We start from the raw sequence: 17,778 nt of genomic DNA on the forward strand, positions 1-17,778 counted from the left end.
ACCCACCAGTCTGCTGTCTACAGACATATCATCTTGGACAAATGTCTGTCAGCATTCCCTGCTGAGGGATAGGTTATTTTTCACCGTCACAGAATTGTGCAGAAGCTAGTTCACTTTTATACTGCAAAATAGCCTAACTTTCTCGACCTTTTTAACTGACTCGGTTTTACCATATGGTATAAAAAAAAAAAAAGCAAAGGAAGGCCATTTTTAAAAAATCTCTTTTTTCCCTGGTCTCACTTTGATCATTTTAAGTAACCGCTGCTTCACCCTGAGTTGTGTTGGATCTGGAGCCTATCCTGAGAACACTGTGTGCTGGGTCTGAATACACCTTGGATGGGGCACCAGTCAATCACAGGGCACCATACACACACACATTCTCATCTAGGGGCATTTTAGGGTCACCAGTTCACCTAACCGCATGTTTTTGGACAGTGAGAAACCATGTGAAAGTCTGCACAGACAGTAACCTGAGTTTCAGCCAGGGACCCTGGAGATGTGAGGCAGCTGTGCTACCCACTACTTAATTTCAGAGGAAAAGCATTGTGGTAGTAACATCTAACCAATGTCTAGTTGCAGGGGGTCGCAGAGAGACGTCCCTGCCACTGCTCCGCCACCAGGAGACGTTCTGGGGTTAAAGGAGCGAAACACTGTTGAGTGAAACACCGGCTGACGACCCTGCAGCTGACCTATGCCATATGGAACCAGTGGCACTGAGCATGTATTAATGGTGCCAGTAGGGATTGTCACAGCCTTAGTCACTGAGAAGGTCTGTATGGCTCTGGTTGTGTTTGGCAAGCATGTCTGAGTGGTATTAGGCATAACAGGAGGAAACCATATGGAACCAGTGGCACTGAGTATGCATTAACGCTGCCAGTGGGGCTCACTACAGCCTTAGTCACTGGGGAGGCCTGTATTAGGTTGCATTAGGCATGGTGGCAAGGCTGAAGGAAGAGCGGGCACAGGGGGAAGTGTGACAGCCAGTAATGTCACAGCAGGTCAACATCTACCTGTGTAATCAGTTTTCAAACATTCATTTCATTTTTCTTCAGTAACATCTATATCCTAGTAAGGGTTGCAGTTGTTCAGGATCCTATGCCAGAATATACCCTGGATATACCAGCCATACTCATTCACACATAGGGGCAATTAAGAATAGCCAATCCACCCAACAACATGTTTATGGACAGTTGAAGGAAATGGGAGAACCCCACGGAAACCCACATGGATAAGAGGAGAACATGTGAAACGCCACACTCGACAGCAACCTGAGCTCAGGCTCATCCCGGAGACCCTGGCCACTGTGAGATGGCAGCGCTACCTGCTGCACTACCATGCCATCCTAATTTTAAACAACTTCTCATAATTCACGTGCTTTTCACTGGAATAAACCCGACGACATGACACTAATTGAATAAAGTAGATATTACAGAAAACAGACAGCAGAAGTAATGTAATGACTTCTATGAAGAAGTAGGACCTAATTTTGTCATGATGAAAATGAAATGGAGACAGTTAAGGAATGAATGCTAAATTTGTCTCTGTTAGTAAATTGAAATACTTTATTGCCTTTGTTATATTTTATTTTTTTGAAATATTATTTGCTTTTGTCCTCCCCCTCTCTTAAATTTCCACGTATGCATGAGCCCATTGCCTAATGGCAATTTATTTTGCAGGTTTGCATTGTTCTTTTTTTGTACACACACACACACCAATTTGTGCGCACCTGCTCGCGCTCTTCTTTTGACTTCCCAACGGGTTTATGCAAAGTGCTCATCTGGCTCTATTACAGGGCAACAGCCTCTTACTCCCACACATATCAACTGTTTCTCTCTCACACACAGGCTCAGTTATGCCCAATCAAGAACAATTACAACACATACACCCTGTTTTCTTTTCTCTAAAGTTTGCTTTAAAGATTAAAACAAATGCATTCTCCTAGAATCTGTCCTGATTTTGTGCCCAGTATCCTGTGTGTCTCCTCACGTCTTGGGCGTTTACAAACAAACGGTAAAATGTCTCTCTTATTTGCATCCAATTTCCCCAGAGGAGTAGCCTAAAGGAGACCCCATTCTGCTCCTAATCTACATGTGAACTGTGTGGACTACAGGAGTCAAAGTGCAAGCTGCAGGATGGATCCCAAACACAGTGTTGGTTAGGGAAATCCCTATTAGGATTGATTCAAGTTAACGGTTGTTCAGAACAATTAAAAGCACGTGCCGTTTGGGTCAAAACAGCCGTTATGCAATGCATTATGGGAAAACAAAACAACCAAGAGCTGATTTTATGCAGTTTAGATCTTACTTTAAATGTTTCTAATAATAACACTATCTTGACATACATTACACAGCAACTGGGACAGAGCCTAAAGGACTAACTTTACTAAACTAAACTAAACTTTAGCAACAATTCTAAATAGAAAAATATGCCGTCCTCTTTTAAAATTTTTTTGTCTCTCATCAGCTTGGAATAAATGTAGCTACCTATAAACTGCATCCTCATCAGATTACCCCAAGCTCTGAATATCAGACTGTGTCCAAGGGGCGTGTCCACAGGGTAAAATAAACCTTGCCACAGTGATTGGTACCCCAATAATAACCTCCAATCTGTTAGGCTCCAGTTCACCAAGTTGTTTAAAATCATTATAATACAGTAATACAGCAATGCCCTGATGTGACATAATCATATGTTTAGGAGCTATTTTGCAAATAATGCATAAATAGATGCTGCATTAATTTTTGCAACCCCATTATCTAGTCCAGTGCTTTAGTGGAGTAGGGTATTTGTTACAGTGATATAAACAAGGCATACAAATGTGAGAGGGGAAACAATCCACCGTTATAAAGTGTTTTGTGCATCAAAACAGTGCATGAGTGTATAATCAGTGTGAATTGTTCGGAAGATTTTTTTTGTTTTGTCGCTCGAGAATTTATACTTATTGACTGGGTTATTATTGGAGCCGTTGCTGGAGTGTGTGTGTGTGCGTGTGTGTGTGTGTGTGAATAGCCAGCATCTGTCCACTTAGCTCGCTTTCACAGCGGCCGTGGAGAAAACGCGGAGAGAGCACTGGATTGGACTTTGAACCTGAAGTCAGATGTAGTAGTGTTTTACATCTGTATTGGCATGGATTACTATTTCAACGTCATGCTATTTAATATTGTAAAGTCGATCTTTCCTATGAAAACAATCATTAAAAATAAACCTAAAGCACACATACACAAACATCAGAATTAGGACCACATGCAGGCCGCACATACATTGTAATAGCAATGTTGCCCTTTGCAATATGCATTTATATTTCAGAAGGCTGCAATATTTAAAAAAAACAAACAAAAAAACACAACGTTTTAAAGCTACAAGAGTACATCAATGATTCCCTGGTGGATATATTGATACTGGATATATCCCTGGTGGATATAATATCCATCCATCCATCCATCTTCTATACCGCTTATCTTTTTCAGGGTCACGGGGAAACCTGGAGACTATCCCAGGGAGCATCGGGCACAAGGCGGGGTACACCCTGGACAGGGTGCCAATCCATCGCAGGGCACAATCACTTACACATTCACACACCCATTCATTCACTACGGACACTTTGGACATGCCAATCAGTCTACCGTGCATGTCTTTGGACTGGGGGAGGAAACCGGAGTACCCGGAGGAAACCCCCACAGCACGGGGAGCAAACTCCGCGCATACACAGTGCCACGGGAATCGAACCCCTGACCCTGGCGGTGTGAGGCGAACGTGCTAACCACTAACGTGCTAACCACCGTGCGCCCTGGATATAATATATTGTATGGAAATCAGAGTAGCCTATCTAGCTTCTAACCACTAGCCTATAGATTACGCTTTAATTCCATAGGGTACATGTACACACATGTAGCCTGGAGGCTTAGTGTTTAGCATGTTTGCCTCGTACCTCCAGGGTTGGGGTTCGAATCCCGCCTCAGCCCTCTCTACGTGGAGCCTCCATGTTCTTCCTGTGCTTCCAGGGTTTCCTCCAGGTAGTCCAGTTTCCTCCCCCAGTCCAAAGACATGTAGGCATTTACATCTATCACACACTGTGAAGGGGTTGGCACCTCGGCCAGGGTGTCCCTCGCCTTGTGCCCGAGTTCCCTGGGATAGGCTCCTGTGTAGGATAAGTGGGACAGAAAATGGATGGATGGAAAATGTAGTCTGTTTTACTGATCATTTAAATGATAGAATTATAGCAAATATCAACCAAATAGGCTGCACTCAGTAACAATATGCTCAACCGTTTAAATCTAATTAAACTGTTCATGGGATTTCAGTCCAGTCCCAAGAATCCGCTCCGCATTAATGAGCCGACTAAACTGAATGCGCTCCCTGCCTGTCTGTGTGTGTGCGTGTGTGTGTGTATGTGTGTGAGTGTGTGTATTTAGGCTTAGTGCGTTTGATTGAGGAGCAGGACTCACTGATCGTGCTGAGGGAAGAGAGACAAGTCTTCAGAAGATTACATACCGCGCTTTGCATCTTTCACATGAACTTGTCAACGCATTTTCCCCCATCATTTATTTCTTTATCCAGCAGATATTTAATCATTTAATGACCAGCAGCCAGCCTTGAATTCGGCGTGATATTGAACCCACAAGCGCAAACGAGACACTGCTGACTTTCTCAAAGGTAAATTCTCACAAATAGAAATAAACTGTGAGGAAGCTCTGACTTTTTTTTTTATGTATCACCTTTTCTATGTTTGTAGATATTTGCCAGTTGGAATTTTCAGCTTTATGTTATCAGGATGTTTCCTTTAAGCAGAGAGGTTAAGATGCTGGAAAATGCAAGAGTGTCTTTTGCAAAAGTTTTCTGGTGATGAAAGGATATGATAGAAAAGTCATGATGTTTCATTTCACTACATGTGTAATTTTCAGACTGCTCCTCCTTAGTAGGTCTTCTCAATTTTCACTGCATAATCCATTGGTCAAAAATAGTATCCATCTCAGTTGGGTGAATGAAACAAACTTCAACTAACTTGTAACATAATTAGTTTTGTAATAGACACCACTAATGACTGGCTAATCCCAACCATCTCATTGGCTATTGATACTGAGAGAGAGAGAGAGAGAGAGAGACTGACTGACTGACTCTGAGACTTGGCTTGTAGTAGAGTAGTTCTTAAAACAATGTCTTGCTTGTGACACTATGAATTGTTTCCTTTGGGAAAAGACTACAAGAAATGCAATTAGGAGTTAATTGTGCATCGTTTTGTCAGCCCTCATCACAATTAATCTACACCTGTGCTGAAGTAAAATAATATTCTGTTATGTTAACATACATGAAATTGTCAGTAAGGTTATATCTTATGCTTTATAATGAAGGCAATATTTTAGGACTTTGACAGACAAGTGACCAAAAAAATTCTCCCTCTGGACCAACACGTCTATTTGGGCAATGCTAATGAAGTTGTAGGCTTAAACGTATATGTAATTGCTTCCAGGCAATGAATAATGCACACAATGTTCTATCATGAAGATCCTAAGCTGAATGCCCCACAGCTGTCGGCATCAGGGAGGGCTGATGAGATGTGCTTGTGTGTTTCACTCCTTGCTAGAGGCCTGTTACAGCTGCATGCCAGCCTTTTGCAATTATGCCTTTCCACTAAACATGAGCCTAAAGAGGAATGCAGGGAAATGGGGCAGTGTGAATGATTAAATGATTAAGTGCCTCAAAGTCAGCCTCATGACTCTCACACTGAGTGATACAGGGTCACATGACTTCACTACCACATTCACAGGCTCATAAATGGTCCACCAGCATATTCTGTTCTATAATACTATCAAATTGTTAGGGGACTGATTCTTAAGCGTTTACCTGAACAGCTTTATGACTGCCTCATGACTATGAACACACTACATGGTACAGGTTGTACATGTTAATAGGTAGCCTGTTCAAAAATGACAGCTGTACTAAAAGTGTGCTACAATCTATATTAAAAAAATCTAATTGGTGTGCTAATAATGTTATTTCTACCTAATACTCCTTTTTGTTTCTCTCTGATTGGGGCTTATAATTTGCTGGCCATTAAGGATGTACAGGTGCAGCTTAGTAATTACCAGAGTTGGCCGAGTGATTTGTAACTTAGTTGATGAAGCATGATTCATAATAAGATGACTCGACTGACAAGCTATGACTGCTTGTTGGTTAGCAAATGCATTTTGGGATTTATAAAAAGAGACATATTTCTGGTCACCTTGGTCTAGTGATGGACTAAATATCAGTGTTAACCAGGATTCTTTGTTGAAAGTTCTGGTTTAGGGTTAATCTGTGTTGAGAAAAGTTACACTGCCTGGTTCACTATTTGCACAACTTCTTTTTTTTTTTGTGTGTGTCACAGGTGTCACCAGGTAATGAGCTTACTGCTGCTCTCCAGCTCAAGCATGAAGGACCGTGACTCTCTGACCCTCCTGCACTATACAAACTCTGGCAAAACAGGCCCGCAGTACCCCCCTCCTAATCTCCACTCTCCCTCCCCAGGCCTCACCAAGTCCCAGCCCTTCTGTCTGCAGTCCAGCCAGCACCTCATAGCCTCCATGCAGCTGCAGAAACTCAACAGTCACTATCAGACCCTGACTGCCTCTTCTACGGTGTCTTCTGGACCCAACAGGGGATTCAGCAGTGCCTCAATGAGTCCAGCACAAATCTCTGGCCCCGGGAATGCTCAAGGGTCTGGAATCATAGATTCTGATCCGGTGGACGAGGACGTCCTGATGTCTCTGGTAGTGGAGCTCGGTTTGGACAGGGCTAATGAACTTCCTGAGCTTTGGCTGGGCCAGAATGAGTTTGACTTCATATCAGATGTACCTGCTGGGTGCTGACCTCCTAAAAGAAAATCCCCAATCACTTTTTGGCTGCCTCCTTCTTTTTTTTTGCACCTGAGACACTGTTGGATGGCTCATGAAACATGTGAGAATTTTTTTGAAGACACTTTTTCATGTGTAAAGACTCTTCTAGTTCAAGCTGCAGAAGTATAGGTGACTGTACTCTCACAATCAAAAGACTACTTGGACAACTCTAGCAGAGAGGCTCTCTTGAAACTAAAAGTCGGTAACTCTCTCTATTCACACTGAGGTCTTGCTTGTTATAATCCTTTCCAAGCTCTGGTTTCAAAGTGGTGCAAGAATTTCTCACAAGTCACCAGACATGGAGTTAAGTCATAAGCTTCACATATGGACTAGACCTCCAGCACGAGCACTACCAGACATGGGTTTTTTTCCTTTTGTTCATGTCTACTACAGAAACTGGCCAATTTTTTGTAACCTTGTTGGATTGATGACACTTTTTTTTTTTCTTTCTTTCTTTCCTTTTTTGACTTCAGTGGTCATTTTCACCACCTGAAATCCAAGCTACAATAAAAGTTGTCAATCCACAATACATTTCTTTTGAAAGACAAGATATTCATGCCGTCTCTAGTGGATCTACTTCATCTATTGCTACCTGCCATCTGTGGGTTCTATCCACACGAGCAGCCGGGTGGTGTTTCTGTTCTGTAATGGAAGGTGATCCTGAAACCAGCATGGGCTAGTCTTTTCCAAAATGCATGTCATCGCAAGACTGCTTTCCACTGGGGTAACCTGATCCATCAGACAGTTTTCCATGGTTAAATATATTAATGATGGACGTGTCCATTTCCTCTACTGGTAGCCCCACTTTAAGTCTAGAAAGATTGTGAACAGCAGCAGAAACTTGACAGATTATTTCAAGCAAACTAAATACTTTCGAATATGAACCCTATTACAAAAGCACTATATTTGTACATGTTTAATCAAGTGTCTGTTTTTGTCTTGTATAAGAATAGAAACCTTTCTAGAACGATCTAAAAGACTCTATTGTCATGGCTGTCTTTAGCATTGACTAATGCAGACCTGTGTTGATAAAATAATGGAGTAATCTCCTCTTTATTTTGGTTTAATAGTCCTGTATAAATCATAAGTGGTGATTGTGCTTTTTTGTTTGTTTTTGTTTAGCACTTTCCTTCCGTCTTGTGTATTTTTCTACAAAAGATGTGATTACTGTTATATTTAAGTGAGTGTACTCTGCTATTTTTGTTTTGCAAAATATACGTAAATAAAAAGTACAGAATTCAAACCTTTACTCCAAATTGTGCAATTTCTATTGCTTCTAAAAATAATAATGGGATGGAACCCAAAATGAGGCCCAGCAAAAAAACGGCAAAATAAACAACACACACTACTGATGAAACTCCTCACGGCCTAATTGGAGAACCACTATTGGTGAATCCCCCTCTGGTGAGACTATGGGTGTAATGATGTACCAGTTTTATGGTATACCATGATAAAATATTAAATCTTTACTGTTATAGCTAAAGATGATGTCTGAATTGTCAAGAAGTCCAATTCGAGTTTCTGAATTGTTTTTGATAAAGTGCTGAAAGCTTGGTCCCAATTTGAAACCATATTTAAAATATAAATAACACAAATGACTACTTATGCTGCTTTAAAAGTGTTTTATCAATCTCATTGAAAAAGCTATCCTGCATCATACCTGCCACGAACTAAGGCACTAATGATCATGCAGGAAATTTTTACTCGGTTCCACCCTGTTAAATCGTTTACAAATTTCAAGCTAAACTGTATAGCGCCATCTAGTGGACATTAATGAATCTTCCACGTCCAATCTCGGTACAAAGTGAAAATGGCACATTTTTAGCTTTGTAACTAATCGTGTACTGTGGGGAAACTAGCCACCCACTCACATGCTAGGCTGTGTTTAACATAAATAAATAAAAGCAAGAAGAAGAAAACATTTAGCAGTTCACCCACTGAAAATTTATTATATATTAATACATACATACTGTTGAGGTTTTAAGTTTACATATGCCTTGCAGAATCTACAATATCTCCTCTCTCTCTCTCTCTCTCTCTCTCTCTCTCTCTCTCTCTCTCTATATATATATATATATATATATATATATATATATATATATATATATATATAAAATTTATTTAGTACTGCCCTGAATAAGTTATGTCACATAACAGATTTCACATTATTATTTTGTCTTCTGGGAAACATGTAAATATGTGGCTTCTGACGGGCAGTACTAAATGAAAAAAAAAATCTTTAAACAAAATAAATTACACTAATCATCCTGTTCAAAAGTTTACACCTCCCTGCCTCTGTATCATGTTGTTTTTTGTGTGCATCAGTGAATGTTTGCACCTTCTGTAATAGTTGTGTACGCGTCCCTCAGTTGTCCTCAGTGTGAAAAGATGGATCTCAACATCATACAGCCGCTGTTGGAAAGTGCTCAAATATGTAGAAGATGCTGGAAAAGCACATAATCTGCAGGATCTGGAGGATTTTTCTGAAGAACAGTGGGCAGTTTAACTGCTCAGGACAAACAAGGGACTCATGAACAACTATCACAAATAGTAATTTCAGTTATTACTGTTTCTTGTGGACTTTATGTAAACATCTATTATGTGAAATAGCTTATTCAGGGCAGAGCAGTAGTAAAAAAAAATATATTTTTAAATTATTAACATTTTACAAATTCTACAATGTGTATATAAACTTATGACCTCAACTGTATAGGCTACATAAATGACAGTACATAACCTCCCAGTATATAACATACTGAATATAAGTGTGTGGCATTGTGGCATTGTCAGCTTTCAAGCGCTGAAGACAAACACAAAACTCATATTAGCTATGAGGAAAGTAGTCAAACGTGCAGGCCATCGTTAACAGATAAGTCACTGACCCACTTTATCTTCTATCATAAACACAAAGCTGTTCTGTCCCACTGCCTGGTATTTCCTGAATGAGATTGTCATTCATGAAGAAGAGATATCTGACTAAAAATAAAACCTTTTACACATTAAAGCACTTGCTTGACATATCTGAGGCAAGATGCCATAAATATACATATTTTTAAAATCCCATATCAGAATTCAACACTCTTCCTCATTTTTTACACTCTCACTGACAACTGACATCAGACAAAGTTGTTTTTTTTTTTTTTTTGGTCATTTTTGAGTCAAGTAAGTTATGCAAAATATCACAATATTTCCTGCACACTTTACCTGTGAGTCATTCAAAAGGAGGCAGCATAGGTAGGAATCTGTATTGTGAAATATTTATTTCTGGGAAGTGTTTATTTTACATTGTTGTCCTCTGGAGATAAAGATTGTTGTATTTGATTCCTTGCTCCGGATACATTTGAAGGCAGGCTCACACACATGTCCTTCTCTGAAAGGGCAGTGTCATAGTTCTAGTGCTAGTCTATAATGTTATTAATACTGTAGAATAATAATACACTGTATATACCCTGATGAAATGTTAGATTATTCTCGGGTGACATATAAAGCTGAAGGGCAGCAAAAATATCTGCAGAATTAAGGTCAAACTTCACAGCATGTATACATTCATCAAGTCAGTCCCATTTATGCACGTTTATAGTTTCTGGGTAAGGAATAAGCCTGAACATTTTATCTGTTATGCTCAGTTCATTACACTGAGCAATGTCATGAATTTAAAGAAATACAGTTATATCATTCATTTAAAATAACCTATATATCATAATTCACCTTAATGGCAAGTGTGTGTGTGTGTGTGTGTGTGTGTGTGTGTGTGTGTGTGTGTGGGGGTGGGTGTGTGTGTGGGTGGGTGTACAGGTGGGAACAGAAATAAGAGATAGAAGAACATTTACATAGCACATTTAATAACATTAACCTTATGGTTCATATTTACTTTTATTTATTTTCCCTTACTACTCCTACCCAGATCATCATCTTAGTAAGATTTTTAAACGTTTTTTTTTCTTCAAAGATATTTGTTAGAGAAGTAGAGATGAACAGAACATTAGGGTTAACAACCCATGCTGAAAGAAACAATAGAAACCATGACAGAAATGCTAACGGTTTCCACTACGAATACCATTACAAACCATCAGCTAACCATTAAAACCATTACCATTATTGGCCCTTAAACGTATCCATTAGACATAACATGCCACCAGCAGAAGGCAGCACAATTACCAGTAGAGGCCCACAAGGACCATTACAGTTTCCATTAAAACCAATGCAAGTCCATTATAAGCATTAAAACCATTACAAATTACAAAATGAGGTTTTCTATTGTATTCTTTTTGTTTGGGTTTTTTTCCCAGCAGAGATGATAAAAGCCTATGTACAAAAAATTTAATCTTTACAACGCGTACTAATTTTTTTTTTCAAATTATTGCCTGCTGTATATATATGTATACACACACACACACACACACACACACACACACACACACACACACACACACACACACAAACACATATAATCTTCGAGTTTAGGTTGAAGCCATGAGTGTGTTTATTTCCGTTGTCGGTTTGTTTCGTTTTTAAACAGTACTGTATCCTTCATTAAAAGTGGGTTGAGTTTGCGTGTGATTGCGAGCCCAGCCACTAGAGGGCAGAAGCGCGTACAGTCCTCACATTGCGCTCTATCTGTCCCTCTTTACTAGCCGTAGCGCAACATATCTTTCTTTCCCCGGAAGTAGGTGGCCCTTTTCCGCAGACTCCAACATGGTGAGCAGATTTCTTTTAGAGATTCTCTTCAGAGTTCATCCGCAATCATCAGACTTTTTACACCTTATTAATCAATCAAAGCACTAAAATATCCCACTCTCACTCGCCGTGTGTTTAGAAATCCTTATATTATTGTGGTTTAGTTAGATTGGTCTATTAAAAATGTTTGGGGAAAGTGCTCGGGTTCGGTGTACAGTCGGTCTCTTTGCTGCTGCTGCCGCCGCCGCCGTGGCGATACATGGCGCGTTAAGGCGGGTTTTAGACCCTTAACTCGGATATTTGTTTATTTCATTTTGTTACTTTTGAGAGTTTTAATAGTTGTATTCTTGCTGTAAAGAAGAAAAACTCCGAGCCGTTATTGAATGTAGTGTAATTGTACTGAGCGTTGCTCTGGTCTGTCACTGAAGGCCTCGGCTAGTGTGTGTGAAGCTAATAGATTAGCTTTGTAGCGCTAAGAAAGCGAAGCATGTTAGCCGGGGTTTCCTCCGTGTAAGATTCTTCTGGAAAATTAAACGCAAATTAAATTTTTTTGTGTGTGTTTAAGGCCCGTGGACCGAAGAAGCACCTGAAGCGCGTCGCAGCGCCCAAGCACTGGATGCTTGACAAACTTACTGGAGTGTTTGTGAGTTTTCTCGTCTCCCCATCTCTCACACACACATACGGCTCTACAGGACCATATTGATGTGTGTATGGTTGAATGTGGCAAGGAATGTGAACTGGCTGTGATGTGGTGCTGTGTTTTGTCACTCCCAGGCTCCTCGGCCCTCCACCGGTCCCCACAAGCTGAGGGAGTGCCTGCCCCTCATCATCTTCCTGAGGAACCGGCTCAAGTATGCACTGACCGGAGACGAGGTCAAGAAGATCTGCATGCAGAGGTTCATCAAGGTCGATGGCAAGGTCCGCACTGACATCACCTACCCTGCTGGATTTATGGGTGAGTCTATGTGGTGGTAGTAGTAAGTGTAGAGTTTAAATACCTGATCTCTGGTGGTGTTCCATGGTCTGTCTGAATACTCGTGTCTTATTGGCAGGAAGGTGTTTGTAGTTCCAGTTAGTTTAATCGCTGTTCTAAATTTACACACTGTCTATAAACAACTGTAACTGTAGTAACATGCAGTAGTTAAACTCTCACCTTTATTAGCAGAGGTGGGGCACAGACACCGGTAGTTCACTCACACACACAATCTGTCATTAGTAACTATATAATTAATGAATTACTGTTTAAACGAGAGCATGGCTGCGTCCAAAAGCGCTACTTGCCTGTTATATAGTAGATCTACATGTATGTTTCAGTTTCGGACGCAGCCCATGGCTTCAAGTACACGTCTGTTAGCACGTATAGCATGACAAATAATTAACTGCACTTGAAGCTTTCATAAAATTAAAAATGAAACACCCAAAATGCATACGATACCATAATGAAGATGAAATGTAAGTTGATGCGTGAAATTCTGGAGGGAAGGTTGGGTGGCGTGCGGACGTGATGACGTGTCGTTAATCGATCTATGTTTTTTAACATGTAAAACCTGAACATGATAGGAATATTCTCAAAGCAACTCATGTAAACATCTTAATCACATTATTGTCTTATTCAGAATAAAGTCAGTAATTAGATTATTGCTGTTCATGTAAACATAGTCCATGCTGGCAGGTGGCCACGGTATAAGCAAGATAATCCGTTACATGATTTTAATGCACTCTGCTTCACAGCAAGTGGTTCCCTGCCTCCAGGTCATGCTTTAAAATCATGTATTGCACACCTTGCTGTGGACTATCCCTCACTTCTTATCCAAGTAGCACCCTTTGGATTGCTATAGGCACTCCTTTAAATTCATTGCCCAACCATGGTATCCTTAAGAACCTTATGGTCTCATAAGATCTTAGAAGTTGGGAAGAGTTGAACTTTTATGTGGTTACGTACAGGTCAGATCTCAGATTTGCTCTAGAAGTCATTAGACTTATTCAAATTGGACCAGTTTTACATGTGGAGGTGAGGGTTCGTAATTATTACTGAAGAGTCTGAGAATTTAGTTCTGTCTGAAGTAAAGGACTATGCATGCACTCCTTTGGAATCTTTTAAGTCCTGTTTTGTCTTCTTTAAAATGACCGATGACGTTATCCCAGGCAACGCATGTCCTCCTGAATTGAGGTGTTGGTAAAGATAATGTAATGTCCTTTCGGGAAACGAGGTTTTGTTCTTATTCTTCAGATCCTCCCAGAAACATTAGTTCTTTCTTATTGGATTCAGAGTTTTGTCATTGTGTTTGACTTGATGAAATTCTGTTGGCGAAATCTCAAACCAGTGGTGTGTGCACATGGGGAATTAACATTTAAAAAAAAAAAATCCAATTCAAACGATGAGAAACATAGCAAAAGTGCAGTGCGAAAAAGAAACAAGTAGAGTGCAAGTATTACACATAAATGTCTAAATGTATTTATCAGTTAATTTTACTGTTGATTAGGTAAAGGTGTAGTTGAGGGTGTGGTGTTTTATTTAAAATGGAAGTACTTTTGCATCCGTCTGTGATTACAAATATGTTCAGCAGTGGTGTCTGAAATTTGTCCAGTCTCTGTTGGTGTTTGGTGATTAGTGAGGTGTGGAGTAGCTTTATGATGCATCAGATCCAGGATTACTGTTTTACTCTTACTTATAATCCATTCGCAGTTGTTTACACATTTTAGCAGTGTGTTGGTGCCATGTTGAAATCAATGGTTTGTGTGTAATGCTTGAGTTTGAGAGCACAGTTTAACAGATGGATGAGCTGTTAGCTGTCCTTCCTCCAAGGCTGGCACATGTTGGAGTGTTTTAATGGAGCCATCGTCATTCACCTAGTGGGAGTTCAGATAAAATTGCCAAGAGGATATTAAATCTAATCTGATTCATTGTCAAAACCTGGTGATGTAGCACGATGCCAATCTTTGTGAAACAGCAACCAGCTTGTTGCTCTATAAGGCCTGGGCTGATTGTGGGGGACTTTGAGCAGGTTGTATGAACAGCTGAGACACTGTTACAGTATTGTATTCTGGGTTGCAGATGTGATCAGCATTGAGAAGACTGGAGAGAACTTCCGCTTGATTTATGATGTGAAGGGCCGTTTCACCGTCCACCGCATCACCAACGAGGAGGCCAAGGTGAGCAGTCTCTGTGTTTCATGTTGGAGGGGGAAACAAAATTGGGGAAGATGCTGTTTATACTTGAGGTAAAAGGTCTCGTTCGGGGACTTATTTAAGAGGTTACTTTATTGAAAGGTCATGAAATCGAGTCCTGACTGACACTAAGCCATGCTGATGGCAGTTGTGTTGTCAATTAGCCCTGCTCTGAGTTACTTTAGTGTAACATTAGCCAACTGTGGTGTCTGTAAACCCAAACCTGGTTTTCATTTACAGCATTTAGACTAAGTGCTATAAGTGTGGATTTAACTGGGTTAAAGCTTCAACATGTCAGGGGTGTTCAGGCCTAATTTGTTTATTGAATTTGCCTGTCAGTTGAGCTATTCAACTTAATCACACAGCCAATTGCACTTTTAATGTTAGCCTTGAGTTCTGACAACTGGTTTGGAAGTAAACTTGTCCTGACTTTTTTCGTGTGGTCCTACAAGTTCCTTTCTCGTTTGGCTTTTTTGTTTTTTTGTTAGTTTTTTTTAATGTTTTGCTAATTTGACATAAAGTTGAGACTGGATACAACTAAGTAGTTAAGAGTTAAAGGTCCTGCTAAAAGACACCACAGTGGCAACAAGCAGCTTGACTGCTCTTAACAGCTGATCCACCATTTCCATCTTCTTGTTTCTGATTTTGCATTAAAATCCTTCTTCCCCACTGTGTGTGTAGTACAAGCTGTGCAAGGTGAAGAAAATCCTCATTGGCACTAAGGGAATCCCTCACCTGGTGACCCACGATGCTCGCACCATACGCTACCCTGATCCCATGATCAAGGCCAACGACACGGTTCGCATTGACCTGGAGACTGGCAAAATCACAGAATTCATCAAGTTTGACACCGGTCAGTACAGCTATTTTGTTTCTCCCTAAACCCCCCCAGGGTGCTGCAGCCAAACAGTACCGATACAGGTAGCCAATGGAAACTTGTGCAAAGTGGCAACAACCAGTTGCACTGTAATCACTGTTAGAATTATTTGGTGTGAACTTTTCCTGTAAAAGCCACAGAGCTTTAATATGCATTGATGTTCTACTTGGGTGACACATGTACTAACTCTCTTCCTGTGTGTAGGTAACCTGTGCATGGTGACAGGCGGTGCTAACTTGGGTCGTATTGGTGTCATCACTAACCGAGAGAGGCACCCTGGCTCCTTTGATGTGGTGCACGTCAAGGATAGCACGGGCAACAGCTTCGCCACCAGGCTCTCCAACATCTTTGTCATTGGCAAGGTGAGTAAGAAACGTACACGTCTTCTCCTGCTAGCTACTTAATGCTCTGTAGTCACACTCGAGATTTATTTTATTGCTTACATTTGCTCTTGTACAAAATTGGCTCAGTAAGGACTTCAGATGGAGAGTGAAACATGAATCTTTTCTTGTAAATTCTTATTGTTGGCTGGTGGATTTCCCATTGGTCTAATGTCCTTCACTGCATGCATTTTATTCAGACTTTAAACTTGCAAAAGAGCTGATAATTTGCGGTATCAAAATGTAAACAACTCTCAAAGTAGAGTCATTCATGGGTAATCCTACTCTGAGCAACTTTAAGGATCTGCATAAAAAAGGCTCATATGTGTGTATATATAAATAATAAATGAAAGAACCAAGTTCAGTTGTGATGTCAAACAAGTACCTTATTAGTATCTACAGCCCTGTGAACAATGAACTCTTGATGCTGATTTAAACATGATGTCTTTTGTGTGGTTGTTCACTTAACCAGGGTAACAAGGCATGGGTGTCCATTCCTCGTGGAAAGGGTATCCGTCTGACCATTGCCGAGGAGAGAGACAAGAGACTGGCTGCCAAGCAGAGCAGCAGTTAAATCCACTTAGGACTGGCTCCCCCAAACCCTGGTTTCAAATAATAAAAAAAAAAATTTACAACAATAATGGCACAAGATTGCATTATTCACATTTCTTTTAGTGCTGGTGACAAGGAACAAGTTGAAAGCTGGCTGGAAAAGCCATTCAAATTAAGCATTTGTGCAATTTTCAGTCTGACTTGTACACGGCTCTTGTATATGCCATAGTGTTTCCAGGTTAATTGAAGTCAAATTACATCCAGTAGTGATAGTTTTGGTCCATGAAACTTAATTTAATTGTTTAAGAGTCAACATATTGCAGGTACAGTCATTTTTGAAAGTATGTACATTTGATCTACACTGGTTAAACAAGTTTATATTTCTCTTAAAGGGTCATTTTATTATTCCTGTTTAGTGCTCCAGTCAGCTTAGTCATGGAATAGAGGGGAAACGAACAATAATAGTTTACAGATTAAACTGTGATTAGTATTTGAAGTTAAATACAAAATGACTTATAAACACATGTTTGGCTATTTAACATTAAATGTGTGAAGACTTAAGTAATTAAAATTTGACTCATTTAATAACCATTATTTTCTAAATAGCTTGAGAATTGCTGTTTGTCTTGGGCCAGGAGTAACTAAAGGAACTTGATAATAGACACAATCAGTACATTTACATGGACAACAATAATCCAATATTAACCCGGTTAAGACGATACTCTGATTAAGAAACTACCAGGTAAACAGTAATTTTTAAGTCATACTTGAAGTAAACACAAATCGAATTAAGACCTGTGGATTACTCCTGTTTTATCGCATTATCGAGGTGTATTACAAACATGTAAACACCTTAATTACATTATTAACGTCGTGTGAGAGTTTTGACTGCATTTTGCGGCAGGACATGTACACATGGCAGTGCTCAACTGTTTTATGAACCGTCAAACGAGAGCTTGGCTGCGTCCCAAACCTCATACTTGCCGACTATAGGCCCATAGCAGTCGAAATACATGCATCACGGCTACTATTTAGACAGTAAGTGCACAGTTTGGGACGCACCCACAGCTTCAAGCAGTTGTCTATTAGCACATACAGTATGACAAATAATTAACTGCACTTGAAGCATTCATAAATTTAAAAAAAAATTTTTTATATAAACACCCAAAACTGTATATTGATATGTGAAATTCTGGAGGGACGGCATGGTGCGGTGATGTAATGATGTGTGCTGTTAATTGAACTATGTTTCTAT

At 40.1% G+C, this 17,778-nt stretch overlaps 2 protein-coding genes across 3 annotated transcripts; both read left to right on the plus strand.

Moving 5' to 3' along the window:
• The first annotated feature begins 4,389 nt into the window (after positions 1-4,389).
• On the plus strand, positions 4,390-8,118 carry cited1 (Cbp/p300-interacting transactivator, with Glu/Asp-rich carboxy-terminal domain, 1). 2 transcript variants are annotated; one of them, XM_017471496.3, is made up of 2 exons: positions 4,390-4,650; positions 6,362-8,118. In XM_017471496.3, the coding sequence occupies exon 2, from the start codon at positions 6,375-6,377 to the stop codon at positions 6,840-6,842; it is 468 nt and encodes a 155-aa protein (XP_017326985.1). In that variant the 5' UTR covers positions 4,390-4,650; positions 6,362-6,374; the 3' UTR covers positions 6,843-8,118. The 2 variants fall into 2 exon arrangements, with proteins under 2 accessions (XP_017326985.1, XP_017326987.1); XM_017471498.3 differs by lacking the exon at positions 4,390-4,650 and adding an exon at positions 5,136-5,883.
• A 3,438-nt stretch (positions 8,119-11,556) lies between these two features.
• Positions 11,557-16,607, plus strand: rps4x (ribosomal protein S4 X-linked). Its single transcript, NM_001200140.1, is given in 7 exon segments — positions 11,557-11,567; positions 12,112-12,189; positions 12,321-12,501; positions 14,602-14,699; positions 15,396-15,567; positions 15,796-15,953; positions 16,444-16,607. Coding segments are annotated over 7 exon segments (792 nt in total). The 5' UTR covers positions 11,557-11,564; the 3' UTR covers positions 16,546-16,607.
• The last annotated feature ends 1,171 nt before the right edge of the window (positions 16,608-17,778 follow it).

Source organism: Ictalurus punctatus, chromosome 7 (genome assembly GCF_001660625.3).
Source record: "Ictalurus punctatus breed USDA103 chromosome 7, Coco_2.0, whole genome shotgun sequence".
Classification (NCBI taxonomy): Eukaryota; Metazoa; Chordata; class Actinopteri; order Siluriformes; family Ictaluridae; genus Ictalurus; species Ictalurus punctatus.

Coding starts and splice junctions, on each gene's coding strand:
- cited1 (XM_017471496.3), top strand. CDS start 6,375: ATGAGCTTACTGCTGCTCTCCAGCTCAAGCATGAAGGACCGTGACTCT.